Consider the following 20,466-nt stretch of genomic DNA (forward strand, 5'->3'; position numbering starts at 1 on the left):
TAAAGTCCAAAGCTGCAAAATGAGGTCAACACAAAATGGTGTGAGAATCAAAACATATACTTCACCCTATCAAGTATCTGTGTCGGATGTTACTTTCCAGGATATCATAATGGATAAAGCACAAAATCCAATTATTATCGATCAAAAATACTGCGGTGGATCCAAGCGATGCAAGGCATGTCATATCTAGCTAAAACAAATAATTTATCTTGTTTGTTAATGTAACAATAATTTTCTCAGTGTTTTCTACTTTGCAGGGAACTTCAAACGTACAAGTGAAAGATGTGAAGTTTATCGGAGTCAGGGGGACATCGAGTTCGGAAATTGCAGTAAATTTGGATTGCAGCAGCAGCAAGCCGTGTCAAGGAATTGAGCTAGATAACATCAACTTAAGTTTAGCTAGCGGAGGCAAAGCAACTTCTTCATGTTCAAATGCTCGAGTGTCTTCTAGTGGTACCCAAAATCCGCCTCCTTGTCAGAACAGAATGCCATTGATGTAATGCAAACGAATGGTATCATCAAATATATATACATATACATGGGAAGAAGCAGTAGATAGAGACACTGTTGGTTGTAAGAGAGGTCGTTAGGCATGCATGTCCTCCCAGATAGTGTATGTGTAACAATGTACCAGATTATTCGATTATTAATATTCATCTGCAGAGGTTTATTTTCGGTAAAATTTTGCAAATGTTGGTTTCTAGTTTGAGTAGTTTGTGTTTCGAATTATGAAAACTAAAAAAGGTATGTAATTTTTGTAAATATTATTTAGGAATCCAGTTGAGTCGACACATATATATTTACGGATATAAATTTTGAGATGTACGCATATAAATTTTGAGATGTAATGGACATACTGTATGGGGTCTTTTGTTAATTGAACATGTGCAAAGTATATATACTTTATTATTGAGTATTATTCATGAATTTGTGATTAAGATCAAACACGTTATAACTTTATAAGAAGTTTTTGTCGGTGCATGAGGCTGAAAATAGCTTAACTAGAATTATCATGTAAAATATAAAGAATATTAACAATGTGAAAATATTTATAAAATATTTATAACATTCAATTGCTTTGCTATTAGAAATATTTATTATAAATGCAGTGAATGACGGACAATTAATTACTGTAGTACTTAAGTTACTTCAAATATAAATACGTGGTTAAATACATGATCTTGCATATACAACAGAGCAAAGTTTCTGTTAAAGTTTCTGTTACACAGTGAAAACATTACATGTAGAATCATGTGTTTAAGTTTCTTATCCTCTAAAGTTCTGGTGTTAGTGTTTATGGTTTCATGCATCAACCAAGTTAATAGCCAGAAATTTTGCAATGTAGATGATTTTGGTGCAGTCGGGGATGGTAAAACTGATAACACCAATGTAAGTTTAATTTATGATATTTATTTGACTTGTCATATAACATCTACTGATTCCTTAAAATGATAAATAAATTACAAAATATGAAAATCTCTTGTGCTTGGGCGGTAAGGATTTACTAAAATTAACGAATATCAAGTAGTTTCCTTTGCTTATTTCTGAAATATTTATATAATTTCCAAAAAATGTATTGGGTTATACTTTTCAAATTTGTGCACTAGTACTACAAAACTTCACATATATTCTGTGTTTTTCTTCTTTTGGTTAAAAGGCTTTTAGAAATGCATGGAAGCAAGCCTGCCAATCAGGAGGCGCAGTGTCAATGGTGAATGGAACGTATCTGTTAAATACCATCCAGTTTACAGGGCCATGCAATGGTCAAGTGAGCTTTATGATAAATGCAGTAATACAGGCTCACCAGGGTCGATCTAATACAAATTATTGGATAAATTTCGACAATGTGGATGGCTTGACTATCCGAGGAAATGGCACACTCGACGGCCAAGGAGCTTCGGCTTGGCCCTTCAACCCTTGCAGTAATGCTGTATCATGCTTACCACTTACTCCAGTAAGTTCTGTATTTCTGAGAAATTCAAAGAACTCGTTATTAAAATCGCTTGAAGTACAAGAACTCTGTTTTAATATAGTTAATAGTTAGAATGATACTTGCTGAACAATATGCATGTCTTCTGAATTTACAGTCACTGATGTTGACGAGGATCAAGCAATCACTAGTTCACAACATAACATTACTCAACAGCAAAGGTTTCCACATGAAAATTGAAAATTGTGAGAACATTACCATCAAGAGCATTACAATAACATCACCAGCTGATAGCCCAAACACTGACGGAATTCACACCGGAAACATCAACTACGTTAATATTCTCAATTCCAGTATCAGCACTGGAGATGATTGCATATCCATGGGGGCTGGAACGAGGAACATCAATATCACTGGAGTTATATGTGGTCCTGGCCACGGCATCAGCGTTGGGAGCATTGGCAAGTATCCCTCAGAACAAAATGTGGAGGGCGTTAACGTACGAAACTGCACAATGAGGTCAACACAAAATGGTGTGAGAATCAAAACATGGAATTCAACCTTTCAAATATATGTTTCTGATGTCACTTTTCAAGACATTGTTATGGATAATGCAAACAATCCTATTATTATCGATCAACAATATTGTGGCGGGGGGCATGAATGCATTGTATGTCATCTCACAGACTATATATAAGTATATCGCGTTTTTTAATGATTACACACTAAACGTTTGATAGCTTTCAGGGGAGTTCGCATGTTCAAGTAAAAGATGTGAAGTTCATAAGGGTTGAAGGAACATCAAGATCAAAAATTGCAGTAAATTTAAATTGCAGCAGCAGTAAACCTTGTCGTGGGATTGAGCTAAACAACATCAACTTGAGTTTAGCAGATGGAGGAAATGCAACTTCTTCATGTTCAAATGCCTCTGTATCTTATATTGGCACACAAAATCCTGCCCCTTGTCAGGAGAATTATCTCTACTATGATGCATAGTTGCATATGGTGAGAAACCCACCCTAATAGGAAATATGTTGAATATTTGAATGTGTAGCTGTCTTCAAACTCTTTAATTAAACTCTACATATGATATGACTAATAACCCTTATTTGATACTAATCTTGCCACTTTCTTGAAACTTTTGTAACTGTCAATGGTGTATGTTTTCTAAATCTACTCTGAAACATAGCTAGAAATAGTACATAAACATTGATCAGAATTACAGGTGAATTCGAAAACTCTGGCGTCATGCTGTCTATTTGTTTAAGCCTAAATCAATTGTTATCTTGCCACATCGTTATAGTTGAGAAAAAGCCCTGTTTCTTTTATAACTGAACTCGCTTGAACCCTGTCATCAGGGAGAAGGCACTACCCCTTAAACAACTAGGTAAAGAAGGGTAATAGCTACTGCTAGCAGGGGCAGACCCAAGCTTGGGCTAGGGGAAATTGTGTGATTCTACAACTGTTTCGAAAAAATATATCGTAGGTCCAAGTATATGAATTTACAACTTGAGTTAACCTATTCTCCAAGAACCAGGCAAACAATTACTGCACTTGTTTTAACGCCTACTAAGGAAAGAACATTAGTTCTACCTCGTACACCACAACTGACTTAAAATATAACACAAGTTCACGAATATTTATAGCAATTGCCTCAGATTCAGACAAAGCATAAGCCTTGCCAGCATTTGCACGAATAGTCAGAAAAATAATAGCACGCGACATGCGAAGTACAGTTGGGTGTAGTATGCAATGGTCAACCTCTAGCTTTAGTCTGCAACTCCAATACACAATTGTGTGTTAAAATAATAACGTTTGCCATGTGTTAAGCATTTATAATGTTTGATAACGTTTATTACTAAATCTGTCAATAAAAAATGAACTCGGTCATTCTTCATGCCAGATATGAACTATATGTTTTTCAAGAACATAATGAAAACTAAATCAGCTTATCTAAGGACCTTCATTTCAATGAAGTTGCCTTCTCTCTCCAAAACTCTTATAATCACTCACTACAAATGACGCTCTCTGCTCAAATTGCCAAAAAAAAAAAAAAAAGGGATTTCCATTCTTGTATTACATTTACGTATTTCAATTATATTTTTCATTTTTAATTAAAACACTCTTGAGCACTTCACAAAAAAGAGTAGCTATCATTTGCATAAAATTTTAGATAGATTATCAAGAACAAGAGATGACTCAATTACCTAGTTCATGACAATACAAACGTGGATATTTTACTGACTATTACAAATAGAATTCACTAGAGTACTAGACTTAGCAAAATGTATATCACAATTCTTAATGGGTTTGCACACGCACACACACACACACACATTTTCTGATCACAGGATTGGGGAAACTAAGCAGATGAAATGTAGGATCCCGGGATGATAAATCTAGAAAATGTGATGTATTAGAGTCAATTAATTAATTTAATATATGATCTTGGTAAGTCCTAAGTCCTCCGAACACCTTGAGGTTTTAGGGAACCTGTTAACTTAATTAACATGCAGCCTGGATTATACTTGAGTGTGCTTTCTCTCTTCGACGAGAGATTCCTCTGGATACTGGCATATAAATAGATTGAGAGCCCCCCCCCCCCCCCCCCCCCCCCAACCCCCAGTGGTTCATTGCTAAATCTTTATTTCCAAAATTCTGTCAAAAAATCATATACCAAGTGATGGCTAAGCCTGATTAATATTTAAATGCACGGTTATTTGAAAAACTTTGCTAAGACGATGGTCCATATCCATATCTATAAGGCATCAGTTCCCCATAAGATAAGTTTCCTTGAATAAAACATAGGACCAAGATTAAGTACATCTGATTTTACAACCAAAAAGGAAAAAAAAAAATCAGTATTAGCAGAAAAATCTGAGTTTCTTCAATCAAATAATTTGATAACTTTGATGCGGATGATACATAGTGTCATAGCAAGGCAATTTATCCAGTCACAACAGAAAAAAAGACACCCGCTTGCTTCTTGAGTTTCAAAATATCATTTATACACAAATTACAGTACAAAATGTGAAACTATATATCCAGAGAAAGAAATAGTAATATGCTCCTGAAGTCAATATGAAAAACCCATTTATGTCCAATGTTAAGATCAAACTTTAATACCCTATTATATTGTTCTCAAGCTGACAAACTATGTGTTCTTACCTCTGACTGATGATATCTGCCCTTTTCTTTTCAGCAAAGCAATTTTGGTTAAAAAACAGCTAATCTTCTTCCGAAGACGCAGCCTCCATCTCTGAACTTCCATCTGTATAGCACACTTCTTCATCCTCTTCTTCCTCAGATTCATCCCGATCGTTGACAACGGCTCCATCATCAGCAACCAAACTATCAAGCTGCGGTAACATGTCCACACCTTTATTCCGATATATCAACCCAGTTCTCATTACATAATAAAATTTATCCCTTAACTTACTGAGTGGGTTGGGGTCCACTAATTTACCACGACGGTACCCTTCCCTCAATGCTATTGTTGTGGTCTTGCATTTCAACGACAAATAAAATATCCCCGGATACCTAGTGAAAATTCTAGTGAACTTATGGGGAAGAATCAATTCCTCCCTTAGGCTTCTCAAGTAATTCCTCTTTGTTTTCTTGTAAACAGTCAAGCTCAAAAATTCATGTAACACGCCAACCACTCTCTTCTCCATAAGATCACTATTCGGATCAATTCCCCTACAATCCTCATAAGGTGAAATGTATGGTAACTTCTGAAAATCATCCATCCACGCCTTCACTTTCTTTTGCCCACCATAACCCCTCGGAAAACTCATAGGAAACGCCAACCCATTTTGCCCCCTCTTAAACTTCCTCAACCCAGTCTCCCCATTATCTGAAACACTCAAATCAACATCTTCATTCCCCATTTGCAAGGCTGAAACAGCAAACTCATCATCCCATTTCAACAGCTTCAAACAAGCCAACCCATTCGACCCTTTAACAGCCCGAAAACAATCCGGATACTTTCTAATCAAATTCCTGTCAAAATCATCAGGCAAACCCAAATCCCATTTCAAATTGTAAAGTGACTGAAAAGACACCATCTTGTCTCGAGTCATCATAAGAACTCTACACAACCTCTCCACAATCTCACTTTCACAATTCTGATACACTAACTGTTCTTGATTATGTAAATTAAGGGCAATGTTGGTGAGCTTAAAGCAAGGCAAAGAGGGGTATTTAGGGTGAGGAAATTCTTGGAAAAGAGTAGGATATCGACGAATAAATCGAAGAGTAGGGACAGTTAAACCAAACAGTTTTTGCCAATCAGCAATTGATTTTGAAGTCAAGTAACCAGTAGAAGAACGAAAGATTGCATCTTTGAGAAGTGAAGCAGCTTTGATATCAGTGTGAATGTCAATAATGTGGTCTAGAGATTTGTTTTTTACCCATTTGAGTCTGACTTTAACTAGGGTTCTTGATTGCTGATTCTGGGTTGGTGTTTGTATTTGGTTAAATTTAAGAAATGAAAACAATTGCTTGCTTCCCCACCTCATTTGTGTGTGCGTGTGTGTGAGAGAGAGAGGCAGGGGGAGAGACAGTTGAAGGGAGGGAGAAGCAGGAGAGAGATGGGGGGAGAGGCAGGAGAGAGAGAGAGAGAGAGAGAGAGGAGGGAGAGAGGGTTTTACCAGAAAGGCAGAAACTAGAACCCTGAACGAAGAATGCTGATCAGTGAGTGATGACGTGTCATTTCTCTTTGGTGACTCGCGTTCTTCTTTATACATGGTTGAAATAAGCCCATATAGCATATATGAGCCTAAATCTTTGTATTCGTTTTGAGCCCATTATGTATATTTGAGCTCAGTATGGGCTTATGCAAGCGTCGTAGGCTAATAGCCCGTTATTAAAAAGATTAAAAAGAAGTATCACTTGAACTTATTAAATTTAAAGACAAATAATTTAAACTTTTATTAACAAACAGGCTTACGTGGATATAAGTAGTAAAGTAGTGAAAAAATAAATTTCAGAATTAGACGGTTAATTCACCTTGAGTTACTTGCCCAAAATCAACTAATTCATCTAATTTGGAGTTTATTCCTTATTATATCTGACAATACAATAATATACTTATATGTTTCGTAAACTCAATTATGTCAATTTTAAACTTGTTTATCATTAGAGTTGTTTTGTATAGAATTAAATTGATAAATCTCAATAATCCATTGAAACTGTTTGTCATTGAAATAACATTATATTGAAAAAAACAAATCGAATAAAATTCAGAGTACTAGAACTTTAAAACAAAGTTCTCGCACCTTTAATTTTATTCTTTTTATTAATGAAAATAAAAAAATTAACAGAGGTTCAAGCCTCGAGAATTCTTAATATTAAAGAATCGGTGAATCTGTGGTAATGACCTGCATGTTTTGAGAAACAAGCGTAGTCAAAACCACAGAGTGCATGGCAACCAACTGGAAAGGCCTCACCCCAATGACACTTCCATTAAACCGACTCATTGTAGCCGTGAAGGAGAGAAAACCTGGCTCTGCAGGATTCACCAGCCCAGCAATATAAACCAAGTTGAGCGGCTCCGAAACTATTATCGGATTCGGCGACGACGGGTGTCCATAAGCCACCCGTGAAATCATTCCGGAGCCAGTGAGCACATTCACAGACACGTTATTCGCCTGCGCGAACTGATTCACCCATGCAACAACGTCCATACCGGGCGGGATTTCAAGAACTCGAGATGTTACTTGCGGAGCCGTGTTTTGCAGAGGCATGTTTTGGGGAGCCTTGTTTTTCGCACCAGGGGGCCGTCCACGTGGCTTGCTTCCTGAAGGGGGAGGAGAGTTACTGCCACCAGCCGCGCTTGCCATAGATAGTTTAGTGTTTGAGAATGGAGAGAAGTGAGTTTGTTATTGTTTGAAGGCTATAGAGTTGTGGGATACTGGGATTGGAGCCCCTTTTTATAGTTGAAGTCGGATATCATTTGCAAAAAGCATTCAATTTGCGGCATTGAATTTCAGAAGATTTCCTTGAGATTAAGAGATTTTAAATTTATTATATGAATATCGAATCTTGGATAGAAATATAGAATTAGATTCGAAAACTTAAAAAGATAACATCATATGTGTACCTTTTTTTTATTTTTCGAAATCTAAAGATATTAACGGTAATAAATTTAGGTTGAGATATTTGTTTTCTATTGGTTTAAACCTTACCAGCTACTATCAAAGATTTAAGGGATCTTTTTAAAAATACCCATCTGTAAAATTATTTTATTAAAAATACTACCATCTTTTTCATTGTTTTTTATTTTCATAAAAAAAAATTCAAAAATACGGTTTGCAACCTCATTTGCAACCTTGGGCGGCGCAGCCGTAAAAGTTGCAAATGAGGTTGCAAAAGTTGCAAATGAGTTTGCAAAAGTTGCAAATGAGGTTGCAAAAGTTGCAAATAAAAATAGAAAGTTGCAACTGTTGCAACTGCAATTGCAACTAGTTCAACTGAAAACTGTAAGTTGCAACTTCTAGTTTTCAGTTGCCATTTTCGACCTCTGTTTCGACATATATATATATATATATATATATATATATATATATATATATATATATATATATATATATATATATATATATATATATATAGTTGCAAATGAGGTTGCAAATGAAGTTAACTTTTGCAACTGCGGTTGCAACTTCATTTGCAACCTCAGTTGCAACTAAATGCAACTGAAAACTATATATAGTTGCAAATGAGGTTGCAAAAGTCGCAAACCGTATTTTTGAAAAAAAATTTTTATGAAAAAGTATTTTTAAAAATAATTCTGGAAGGTAGTATTTTTGAAAACAATAAAAGAAAAGGTAGGTAGTTTTGTAGATTTCCCAAAATTTAATGCTTTTTTAAAAATCTTAGATATCTCTACAATATAATACAACTCCAAAAGTAGATATCGTCTTATTTTTTCAAAAATCTTTAATGACGTCTTAAATTCTAATTATATTTAACCCAAATTACTTCTCATTCCTGCTCAACCTTTCCCTTCATAATAAGTGTGTGTCTGTTTCACAGGAGGAGCTTCTGGTTTTGGCTTCTATTTTTCTTCCCCGTTTAAATAAGTAAAAATATTTTTAACTTCTCTCTCACAATTTATATTTCCTTTTCAAACACTTTATTAACTTATTTAATTCTTAGTTTTGATGAACTTCTTTATTTAAGCAAAAAATCACTTTTTTTAAATTTACCCAAACGGCCCCTGAAATTATATATATGGATATGGATCTAATGGGTCATACTAATTTTAAGCCTTTATAAACCTTATACCAAATTTCACAAAATGGAAATTAAAATGACGGTAGACCAGCATATCTGTGTATATGGGCCTAAATACTTGGGCTTTTCTATTTTTAAGGTCTTGTCACATGTGCCTTTAATAAATCATCGACGATATATCTCGTCTGTTCAATGATATTATAAAATACATTTGATTAAACTTAAAATTTTGACCTATAGACATGGATTAGTACAAGACTGCGTTTGTTTCATGAAATGAAATTGAGTAAGTGATTATCATGACTGTGATTCTTTGCAACCTGGGTACTCTTGTTATAATACTTCCACGGCTTAGTCATGTAGATTTTAGCTGTCAACACTTTGTTGAGCTGTTATTCTATATTATATTATACCAGGAGCCGTTGTTTAACGTCTCATTCATTTTGTACTCAACTTTTTATTTTGTTTGTCGCAGGACTAGTGTCTGCATTTGATTAATATGATAAATTATGTATTAGTTAGGATAATTTATATAAAAAATATATATATCTTTGTAACTATTAGTTTACTTTGATGGAATAAAATATAGATTTCTAATACCAGACAAAATGAGTGAAAGGGACATGGTATCATATTCAGAAAGGCATACTAGGGATCTAATACCTGGCCTGCAATTCACACAAATAAGACCTGAAATTGTTTGATCATCATTTGGCTCTTAACGACAATGCTCATTGTGTAGTTTAACATGATTGAACAAAGCAGGCAAAATTGCGCCACCTATCGAGTTTGGACTTCATTTAGTTATGAAATACAAGGAAGCAGTATAAATGGAAAAAGAAATTACTTCATATAGAATGCAAAAGAAAAGTTCACATTCAAAACTTAGTCTGCACATACAAGGAAGATAGACAAAGAAATCCAAAAAGCAATCGAGCAGGATGATAGATTGACAGAGTTTTCCCTAATAGGGAGCTTATTGTATCTGGCAATACAAATCAAACTTTCATCGCTTAGACGCGAAAGAAACCAGACTGAAGTATCAGCAGCCCAAGATAGAAAATGTTACCCCCCTAGTAGAAGCAAACAGTTTGTATTCTTCAAAGGAAACTCCCTTATTGCGATCTCCAACAACATCCTCTGATGGTAGAGAATCTGATCTATATGGATCAGCAAGAGCCACTGGACCCCTGAAATGGAAGAATGAAAAACCCTTGTTTTCTGCTTCTGAGAAATCAGGGTTTGCAATGCCATCTTCTTGTGATACTTTTGCTGGGGTGTGATTTTTTTTCTTGTCCAACCAGCAGCTTCTGATAGACTCACCTCCACCTGCTATCTGTTTTTGATCCATCACAATTTTAGATTTACGAACCGAACCCTGTTGGTGCTGCGAGACTTCTCCTCTGACTGATTGTTCACTGGAGTGCTGTGACTCTGAAGTTGATAATGGCTTCCTAAGCAGGGTGTTTGAAGATGGCCCGCTGTTGTTGCTCTCGCTAAGGCATGATGAGCAACTGTTAGAACCGAATTTGTTTTTTATAGAAGGGTTTCTGGTCCTAGCTGAAAAACTACACACATCCACCGCTCCAGTTGAGTACTGAGAGGTTTCTTTTTTGACATAGAATCCACTGTGGCCCTTATTTCCCATTCCTGGTTTAGATGATCTAGATTCTCTCTTCACATCATCTTTGTCTTTGATGCGTACAGCCACCTGACCACCTGCACCTAAATTGTCAAGAGGTTTACAGGGTTTCATAGCATCAGCACTCAATGTACTATCAGCAGCAGATTCAGAGCAAGTTCGGATATGCTTCGTCTGCAACTTTGTGGTTTCCCCGACTTCCTCAATTCGAGGTGAATCTCTGCTGGTAGGAATATTCTCTGCAACAAAATTAAGTTGCGGTCTACCACGACTATTATGCATGTAATCTCCTAGAGTGAACTTATTTCCAAAGGAAGATGGTTTGGACATATCCCCAGCTCTAATAACTGATTTTGTACTTTTAGAATGCTTATTCTGTTCACTGGTAGTCCTTGAAGAAGTATCAAAACGATCATAATGATAATCAGATTTGTTAAACATAACCCCATTGCCGGGAACAACTGCAGATTGCTTATTAGTAGAGCACTTTGAAGTTGCATCCTGTTGACAGTGATTATTCAGTTTCCATCCATAATACTTTAATTGATCGGAAGCAGATGAACCGCTCTTATCGTTACTTCTGGCAAACTTCTCAGAACTGACATCAGATGAGTTACACATATTCTTTCTCATGTACACATCTTTTCCATGCTCATTCTGGATATGTGGGGATACAGGTCTGGATGACATAATTTTACCTGTTTCGACGGCATCAGGCTCCACAGCGACTATTGTTGATTCTTCAATATTAACCACAGGTGCTAACTGTTGCTTGGTTAGAGCAAAACTTTCTCTGTTCTTTTCATTCTCCTTTCTCTCTTTTCTTCGAAGCTTCTTTTCTCTTTCTTTATTTTTTCTCCTTGATTTTCGCTCGCCTTCCTTCTCTTCTTCTTCAAGAAGTTTTACCTATTGAGATAAATTGATTAGGACAACATTGATTTTTCGAAATATTCGAGACTGCGGTTATACCATGCTAGGACGTTAGTACCTGATTTTCCAATGTATTCCTTTCCTTGAAAGCAACATGAACACATTCTTCAAGCATTTTTAGTGCAAGGGAAATGAAAACACTATGGGCATTCTCACGCGCCAGCGATTCCTGGAAAGCCTTTTTAACCTGCACAGAAATTCGTCACTTCAGAACACCTATACATGACACATCAAGTTGCAACATAAAACTGAAAACCCACACAAATTGTGCCCTTACACAGATGCATTTAAACATGTTTCCTAACACGGAAAGTTTAATAAACAAATACTTTAACGTCTATATATCAATTTGAGAAATATATATAAGACGAGGGAATTTTGGAAGGCGGTATTTCTACAAATATTACATAATTAACAGAGACACGTAGTAACTGTTTCAAATATTAAGGTAGATACACCTACCCATTTTCCCTTTTAGGTTTTGACCTCTACCCTAGCACCAGTTCACCACTACGTTTATTTGTGGGCTGGCTGTTCCCAGCTAGAATAGTTAAATAGAAATGCAATATTTGTTACCAAAGAAATCCAAATCTATCTAATAACAATATGACAAACAAAAACTATTGCAAAATTCCATGCAAACCGAACATACTTGTTCCGTGAAAAAAACTGTAGCAGCATCTAGAAGAAATTTCCGTGCAGCTTCAGGACTCTTGGGATGTCCTTGGGGACGTGAACATCCTCCATCCAGCCTATTTCCATTTTCGTCCACCAAATTATTATCCTGTAAATAAAATGGCATTTTAAATCACGCCACAGAGAATATGGAAGCTAAATTAAATTTAATACAAAAACTAGAGATATAACAGGCCTTGTACACCCTAGTTACCTCTTTCACAACCTCATCAGCGCGTTTAAAAAACTTTCGTATGCTTTCTCCTTCCGTAACAGTGACAAAACCATCACCAACCACTAATTGGCAATAAACAGACTCTCGCCCCTCTAATGTATGAGCTTTAATAGATAATTCTGTACAGTCTTCATCTATTTTCCATGCCCTTACAGTGATATAGCATGCATCCAAACCACTGAGATCTAACCCTTTTACTTGAGCTGTTTTAGTTAATCCAACATTTTTGAACACCAAAATGTCGGATTTTCCTTCCTCAGTACCAATTCCCCATTCAAAGTGATGGTAACACCCTTCGGTGTCTATGAATTCACGGCTCCAATCAGCTTTAACAGTGTCATGGGATATCTAAAATAAATTTAAAAAAAACATCACACTGCAACAGCAGAAAAGTAAAGGATCTGACTGCTGATAAATTCTAGATAGCACGGTGAGGCTACAATTAAGATAAGCAAGTTAATACCATAAACATTGAAACACACCTCAAATTGAATGCTAGATTCTTTTCGTAAGCTTGTCAGTTCCTTTATTTTCTTGAACTCCCGATGAACATTCTTTTTGCATTCTCTACAAAACTTATTGTTGTCCAACCTGGCACATCAGCAAAATTTAGATGATAGGAGGAAATCTATAATTTATGATTAGGTACTTTGCATTTGAGTTTTGTATTCGGTTCCTCTTGTTTTGTAAGTATACAAGTCTAACTACAGATTTTAGATCAATGCACTGACACCCACAAAAATTAACGCAGCCGCCTTAATAATGAGCCAAATGGAGAAGACCTAAATGCAAGAAGTAAAAGTTGATTTTTAATATAGGGAGATCAGATGCTTTATTTAGTTTATGCCTGGGCCAAACCTGAATAATAGATGTTCAACAAAATCCTCTTCCTTCATCCTAAAAAGAGACTGTCGAGCTTCTTCTTTTTGGTATGACCAAAACACAATTAATTGATCAAGAGAGGTCCGGACGGTATGCACTGCACAGGCTTCCCTTGTTGCTGGTCCTTTCCACCAACGTCCACCCACACCACAGGAATGATAAGGGAAAATCAACTTGCGCTCCCTTTCTCTTTTACGGGAATAGTCAAAAACCTGATAAAAAGATGGCTGTAATAAATTACCAAACAGAAGAAACAATAGATGATGATGGATTAACGGACATAGAGGGTGATTACATCTTTGATTCCTTTTAATGACGTCGACAACCAGTAGCTATCCAAAAGGGTAAGTGCACCATCTCTTGTTATGGTGAGGCATCCCCATCGGTCAGCATATGGATCTTCATGAGCACATTGGCAACCAGCCACATCAGAGTTACCAACATTTTCAGACTTCCTGTACATTGCAATCTGGGAAAACTTTTCACCCAAAAAGCCATGGCATCTAGAACAGAACATGTTTTTATGAACTTGATCCAAGAAGGTTTGTTTATCAGCACATGAATCTTGATGAGCACATTGGCAACCAGCCACATCAGAGTTCCCAACATTTTCAGACTTCCTGTTTGCAATCTGGGAAAACTTTTCAACCAAAAAGCCATGGCATCTAGAACAGAACATGTTTTTATGAACTTGATCCAAGAAGGTTTGTTTATCTACTCTCAAAAGCTCCTGACGAGCATGTTGAGACAACCCGGTCCAAAACTACATCAACAGAAAATAATCAATACATTTGACAGTGGACACAACAACACATCAATATAAATTGACTGAATACCCAGACTCCAATGTATCATCTTCAATCCTGACAAGTTAATAAATAAGCTTTCTATACAACATTTCTAATTACAAATAAAAAAATATTCAATTATTCAAAGAAAGAAGAACGAGGCAAATCCATCCCGTAACCATCTTGTTCTTAATCTGGTAATGTATTAAATGGAACATGTTTGTTTGTTACTTAAATTATAACAAATGCGCGAATAGAACCTACATTCAACGAAAACAATGCAGCCTCCTTTAAGGAGTCCAGTGATACTCTCTTATATGCAAAACAAAGTACGATTCTCCACTTTGTAATTATTCTTACTCCATAAAGTAGGAAATTAGTTGTACACTATTCCATGAATATCATAGCACTCGGTATTAACTTAGGGTTGACGATAAAATACTATCACAAAAACCATAAACCAGACTGAACCGCGCCATGAAGACACCACCATTCAAGCGTATTAAAGACCAAATATAATTCATAGATATATAATTAAAAAAATTACTGAACACCAAATGATAAGGACATCAGAAGTTGTACACTGCCAATAAAGTACAATTCAGAAAGCAATCATGCTACTAAAACCAAATTGAATATTGTGTACCTTCTGGAGCTGATCTTTGCTAAAATCTGATGTCAACCAAGATTCAACTGACTCATTTTTCTGTATCAATTCTCTCATCTTCAAAAGTCAATTGTTTCAATAATCCTTGAATTCGCAATTCACCCACTGATTAACAAACAAAACACAGTTACTAATGATTTAGATAATCACCAACAAAGCCTAGTCCACCTTCTCATTCTCTCCACTGGAATTGAAGTGTAGCTGCTGAATGAGTTCCTACAAAAATAATGGCAGCAGGTGGTGGTGGTATTGTATTTACCCTAATCCCTCATTTCTTAGAGAATTATAGGTCAAGGATTAAGGTATTGGGGCGATACCTCAAAATTGGGCTATTCCTTATTTGGACACTTCGACGTCTAGATGGGACCCATGTGTCTGTATTACAGAATGGTGAGCATGTGTTTGGACCAATTGGACATGGGCCATTCCTTATTTGGACACTTCGACATCTAGATGGGACCCATGTGTCTGTATCACCAAATGGTGAGCATGTGTTCGGACCAATTGGAAGTGTGGGGTATCGCTGATATGGTGTTGCAAAGGGACGCGGCATTAATTCTTTTTCTTTTTTTCGAGGGAATGATATATTCATTTTTTTTCCTCTATGGATTGATCTATACAATCCAAGTTTTTTTCTCTTTGTTTTTGAGGGAATAATTTATTTAGTTCTTTTATTTTATTTGAAGAAATAACGTATTCATTTCTCCTTTTTTCGTCTTTATTTCAATGGAATAGTTCACTCAATTATTATTCTTTCCTCTTTTTTTTTTGGTGGAATCGATTATTCATTTTTTTCTCTAAAGTATTAATTATTTGATTCCATTGTCAGCTTTTCAGGGGGAATAATCCGTTTCAATTCTTTTTCTAGAAAAATTTATTTAATTCTTTCTTTTTTCATTTTGTGAACGAATGATTTATCAGATCAAGTGTTGTATACTAAAATATTATCTTTGCGTTTAATTAATTAATTTTCTTTATATTAATTCCAATCATGTTCAATCATTCTAATCATGAATCACAAATGAGGATAGATCATGTGTACAAATACATATATGCATAGATTTCTGTATAGACGATGCATAAAGTTTTGTGCAAACAATTATTGCATGTGTAGTCATATCCATTTTAACACATTTCATTTCGCATTTAGGGTAGACATTCCAACAATTTATATATATGTAACTCGTCTTTATATACATCTTTTTACTTGTAGTCAAAACTTTATTTTCACCAAGTTAAATCTATTTAGATAAATAACGAACTGATTTTGACCCTTAATTTATAAGTTTACATTCCTGAATTATTCTTAGTTCGGTATAATACATTTACTAATTGTTTTATTCCGGTCAACATGAATGAGTTGGAGCTAGAAATACGCTACACATATTAAATAGCAACTTTAAAAATAAAATATATTATGAAAACAGAGATACAACCTAGTCTTTCTGATTTCATCAAAGTGTAAAAACTAATATGGACATACCCTCCAATCACCACTCACATGGCGTTTACTAGATATGATATGTATGGAGTTTTATAGAATATTTATGGAGATAGAAGATAGTATGTGTAGAGTTGCAACACCGATTTTTAACGTAAGTTCAGAGTACAAATGGATTTAATTTTAAATGAAGAAAATTGGCTCATTAAAAAATAATCGTGATAAGCAATTTTTAAGGTCAAATTAAATCATTTTCATGACATTATAAAACATACCACACATACAATTATACTCAATTGAATGAAGTTGTATAACATAATGATATATTGATTTTTCTTATCACGCTATATAAAAATATACATAAACCTATCTGCATGGGTGATGAAAATTCAAGTTAGACATATATGAGAGCATCTCAAATGTGGTTGGCTATAATGGTTGGCTAAATTGGACATGTAGGATATTATGTAAAATTTGTTGAGCCTGTAAGACATTGTGTTTCGATGGTATTGGCTATTTTGGTTGGCTATAATTTAAAAAATAGCATGTTATTCATATTTTAGATTGTTATAATTAGAATATATCACTTTAATATGGTAATAAGTGATGTGTAATCTTCCTACTGATTTTTTACAGGTCTGTAGTGGATCGACAAATATAGTCATCTATAGGAGGTTGGCTATAATCATAAACAAGGGGTGGTTGGAGTGTGATTTTTTGAAGAGATTGGCTATATTTTTAATTTTGGTATGCCAACTAAGTTTTTAGCTAAGGGCTTTTCATGGTTGGAGATACTCTAAGTCCAAAAGATAATGCATTACACCATAAAATCTCGTTTAATTGTAAATCATATACTTTGAAACATGTGTGCAATCAAAACTGCAAAATCCATGATCCTTAAGGTCACGAGATAAAAATTTGAACGTGTGGAAAACATGGTGTTAGTTATTTTGTATGCATAGTTATTTTGTATGCATAGTTATGCATAAATACATTTGCCTTATGTTGTGCTAGTTTACATTTAATACTTTCTTCCATCCTAATCGTAATCAAGAAATCAGTTGGTATAAGACTTTCCTAATTGTAATCAAGAAATCAAATGGTATAAGAGTTGATGTGACTTTCACTTTCATGAAGGGTAAAATAAGTTGACTAACTCTTTATCAGTTGTGATCCCCAGCCCAATTGCATAATACATAATTTACTCAAAATTATTTTCCTTAAATACTTAAAACCTTATTATTGTTATTAATTGATTGATGACATAATTGTTGTTAGTATAGGAGGAAATAATGTAACGTCCCCAAATCTCATCATCGTCATTTTTCTGCTAATTCATCGACTAAATAACGATATACCAAGTCACTACAAAATTATATTCCTTTTACCTTATTTGCAAATTCCACTAAGCGATTGCCACAAAATAGATGCTCATCTTCATTTGTAACCTCTATTTTCCTTCGACATTGATGCTTCACTTTTCTCATTCTTAACTAGTCAAGTAAGAACAAATACACAAGTAAGCATATTAAACTCAGCAAGAATGAAAATGCTATCACGTTGAAATATATATTTTATAGATTTCAATCTGATTTAAAGTGAAATTCTCAAAACTCCATATACCTAGCCACAAAAGTACTACCCATCTTGGCCCGCAAGGATTGGTTCAGCTGGTTAAAGAGGGGACTTGTACCCCCTTGGTCACAGGTTCGACTCCCAAAGGGAGGAGAGTTTGTGATTATGCCTCCTGGATCAGAGCCTGTCGCTTAAGTGCGGTTTACCTTGGTTCACGTAGTTTGCAGGCTATTGCGTGAGCTCGTGGGTTTACCCAGTGCGCACCCGAAGGGTAGCGGCTGCGAGTTCCTACGTTAAAAAGAAAAAAGTGCTACCCATCTTGTTTGTAGTCTCCTTCACCACGTATTCTCCAATATAAGTACTTATTTTAAGAGAAATAGTACACACGTACGTACTTTTTTTGAAAATAAGTAACTTACATTATAAAAATAAGATAGGCCCAACACGCCCAACTGGAGTTGCCATGTTACCAAAAATCTATAAATATTGGAAATATAATTTGTTTTTGTTAAAGAGCATTAACTTGTGTACTTGAAGAACATATATACAGAGCACGAAGTTCACATTGAAGAAAAGTTGACGTGGAAGAAAAGAGAGATCAATATTAGTACCTCAAGAAACTAGAGTGTCACTGAGAGAAAAGAAAGAGGACAAAAGTAAACTTGCACAGATACAAAGTACTAATAATGAAAAAGGATCGGAGGAGCTTAGACATACCAAGAAAAATAACATCTAGCTTCACAAGAAATGGAAATAAATTTCTTTCCCGAGAACTGCACAAAGGATAAATACTCCAAGCTCTGCACAACTATGATACGCACAAGATCATTCGATGTGATTCCCTTCAAAATATAGTTGAGCTCTTTTATTAGATTCTTCACTAAGGATTACCGAAATATGTATAAATATTTGGAGATTATTTATTGAAAGCCGAAATAAAAAATGCAGTAACCATCTGCATATTTGAGAATAAGAGACTATCACCATTAATACAAGGAAACAAGGTGGTACACTTGCCTATTATCCGAATTAGCGCAAATGAATAAGACCTTGGAGTACGCTTGAATGCAACATCCCCTTGCAATGATAATCCTTATTTCAATCACCATCCTTGCATTAATAACTTAATTTGAGTGTCCAAAATCTGAACCTCGTCATGACATGTTGGCATAGCCTCTCCAAATAGCTGACTTGATTCCATTATTATACCAATGAATCTTAAACAACACTATCCTTATTAGTATCCTGCAAAGATTCAGGCGCCTTCATAAACCCGAAAAGCGGAACAAGGCACGAAATCAAATCCCTCCAAGCATCATCATGTCTACGCAGCATTCATGTCACCGCGCCGCAAAATGACCCGACAATTATTCGGGTCGGGCATATACTCAAACACTTGACCCACGGGGCTAATAACCCAAAAACACCATGTGTGTGTTGAGGAGCTTTATAGCAACAAACAGTGTGCATGATTATCCTAATAAATGACAGACAGATGAGTTAATCATGTTAGGTCTTGAACATGAGAAAGAGGTACCCCTTTCAGTCTTTCAGAGATAACATAATCTTGTTTACTTGAAACCTAGTTCTGTGTGAGAGAGAGGACATAATCAAGATTTGCAGAGGTTGTGTCACTTTCAAACCTACTTGCATCGGTGATCGGTTACTTCTGCTCGGTCCGTTTTTTATAAATTAATCAACTAATAAAAAATATTTCATTTTAGAAAAACTAATAAAAATATAATATAATTGAAATTTTAATAGCAAAATATTATTAAAAAAATAATTTTATTACACGTATTTCAAAGTAGGTTGAAAGTAAAAGATGTCAGATATTAAAAAAGAGCTTGTATTTTCAATTTCTAACTGAAAACCATAAAATTTCAGATGTAGTGGACTGAAATTGACATTTTCAATTGGGTATTCAATTTATAAAAAGAAAATGTCATTTAAAAATACATGTGTAGCTTCCGGTGAAAATAAAGAAGGAAGATGGTCCTTACAATTAAATTTTGATAATAAATTTTCCTCGCTTTCTTACAACCAGAAAAATGAAAACCCTAAAATGACCGTATAATACAGTAGGACAGATTCAAGGTTTAAAGATCAAGAAGAAAGCGAAACTAATCAAGTATCCTAATATAGATAGTTTGATACATTAATATTTTAATATATATATATATATATATATATATATATATATCTTTTAATTATACATAAATAAAATTGTAATTTTGAACTCAAACGAATATACATCTGTTCATATAATTTTGAATAGGAAATATATACCTTTCCTATCTTAATAATCGTATGTTTATCTCCATCAAAAGAGAAATAACTAAGATATTTAGCACAATTTCAGTTATAGATTTTATGAAAAAATCACCACTTTAGACTTCTTCCTTTTTTTTTTGTTAGTTTTGTGTAGTTGATCCATTAAATTCATCGCTGCGTAATTTTTC

The 20,466-nt window shown here is 34.9% G+C and overlaps 4 protein-coding genes across 14 annotated transcripts; 1 reads left to right on the top strand and 3 right to left on the bottom strand.

The window, feature by feature from the left end:
• The first annotated feature begins 1,251 nt into the window (after nt 1-1,251).
• Nucleotides 1,252-2,926, top strand: LOC108226374 (exopolygalacturonase-like). The gene is made up of 4 exons (XM_017401316.2): nt 1,252-1,389; nt 1,658-1,954; nt 2,088-2,600; nt 2,678-2,926. The coding sequence occupies exons 1-4, from the start codon at nt 1,252-1,254 to the stop codon at nt 2,924-2,926; spliced, it is 1,197 nt and encodes a 398-aa protein (XP_017256805.2).
• On the bottom strand, nt 1,713-6,657 carry LOC108228181 (protein WHAT'S THIS FACTOR 9, mitochondrial). 3 transcript variants are annotated; one of them, XM_064079794.1, is made up of 3 exons: nt 5,099-6,657; nt 2,189-2,437; nt 1,713-1,961 (listed from the first exon to the last, which is right to left on the bottom strand). In XM_064079794.1, exon 1 carries the CDS (start codon nt 6,448-6,450, stop codon nt 5,158-5,160), a length of 1,293 nt encoding a protein of 430 aa, XP_063935864.1. In that variant the 5' UTR covers nt 6,451-6,657; the 3' UTR covers nt 1,713-1,961; nt 2,189-2,437; nt 5,099-5,157. The 3 variants fall into 3 exon arrangements, with proteins under 3 accessions (XP_063935864.1, XP_017259184.1, XP_017259185.1); XM_017403695.2 differs by having other exon boundaries at nt 1,713-1,969; XM_017403696.2 differs by having other exon boundaries at nt 1,713-1,969; nt 2,053-2,437.
• A 624-nt stretch (nt 6,658-7,281) lies between these two features.
• LOC108226375 (AT-hook motif nuclear-localized protein 27) lies at nt 7,282-7,773 on the bottom strand. Its single transcript, XM_017401317.1, has one exon. The coding sequence runs from the start codon at nt 7,771-7,773 to the stop codon at nt 7,282-7,284; it is 492 nt and encodes a 163-aa protein (XP_017256806.1).
• A 2,223-nt stretch (nt 7,774-9,996) lies between these two features.
• Nucleotides 9,997-19,664, bottom strand: LOC108227949 (uncharacterized). Of its 9 annotated transcripts, XM_064079680.1 has the most exons (13): nt 19,022-19,664; nt 18,722-18,846; nt 18,424-18,481; nt 18,053-18,337; nt 17,818-17,922; nt 14,968-15,093; nt 13,829-14,296; nt 13,510-13,745; nt 13,134-13,242; nt 12,631-12,999; nt 12,394-12,525; nt 11,800-11,928; nt 9,997-11,717 (listed from the first exon to the last, which is right to left on the bottom strand). In XM_064079680.1, the coding sequence occupies exons 6-13, from the start codon at nt 15,043-15,045 to the stop codon at nt 10,212-10,214; spliced, it is 3,027 nt and encodes a 1,008-aa protein (XP_063935750.1). In that variant the 5' UTR covers nt 15,046-15,093; nt 17,818-17,922; nt 18,053-18,337; nt 18,424-18,481; nt 18,722-18,846; nt 19,022-19,664; the 3' UTR covers nt 9,997-10,211. The 9 variants fall into 9 exon arrangements, with proteins under 9 accessions (XP_063935750.1, XP_063935752.1, XP_063935751.1 ...); XM_064079682.1 differs by lacking the exon at nt 18,424-18,481 and having other exon boundaries at nt 18,211-18,292; XM_064079681.1 differs by lacking the exon at nt 18,424-18,481 and having other exon boundaries at nt 18,053-18,292.
• Nucleotides 19,665-20,466: the final 802 nt, after the last annotated feature.

The sequence above is a fragment of the Daucus carota genome, chromosome 6 (assembly GCF_001625215.2).
Source record: "Daucus carota subsp. sativus chromosome 6, DH1 v3.0, whole genome shotgun sequence".
Classification (NCBI taxonomy): domain Eukaryota; kingdom Viridiplantae; phylum Streptophyta; class Magnoliopsida; order Apiales; family Apiaceae; genus Daucus; species Daucus carota.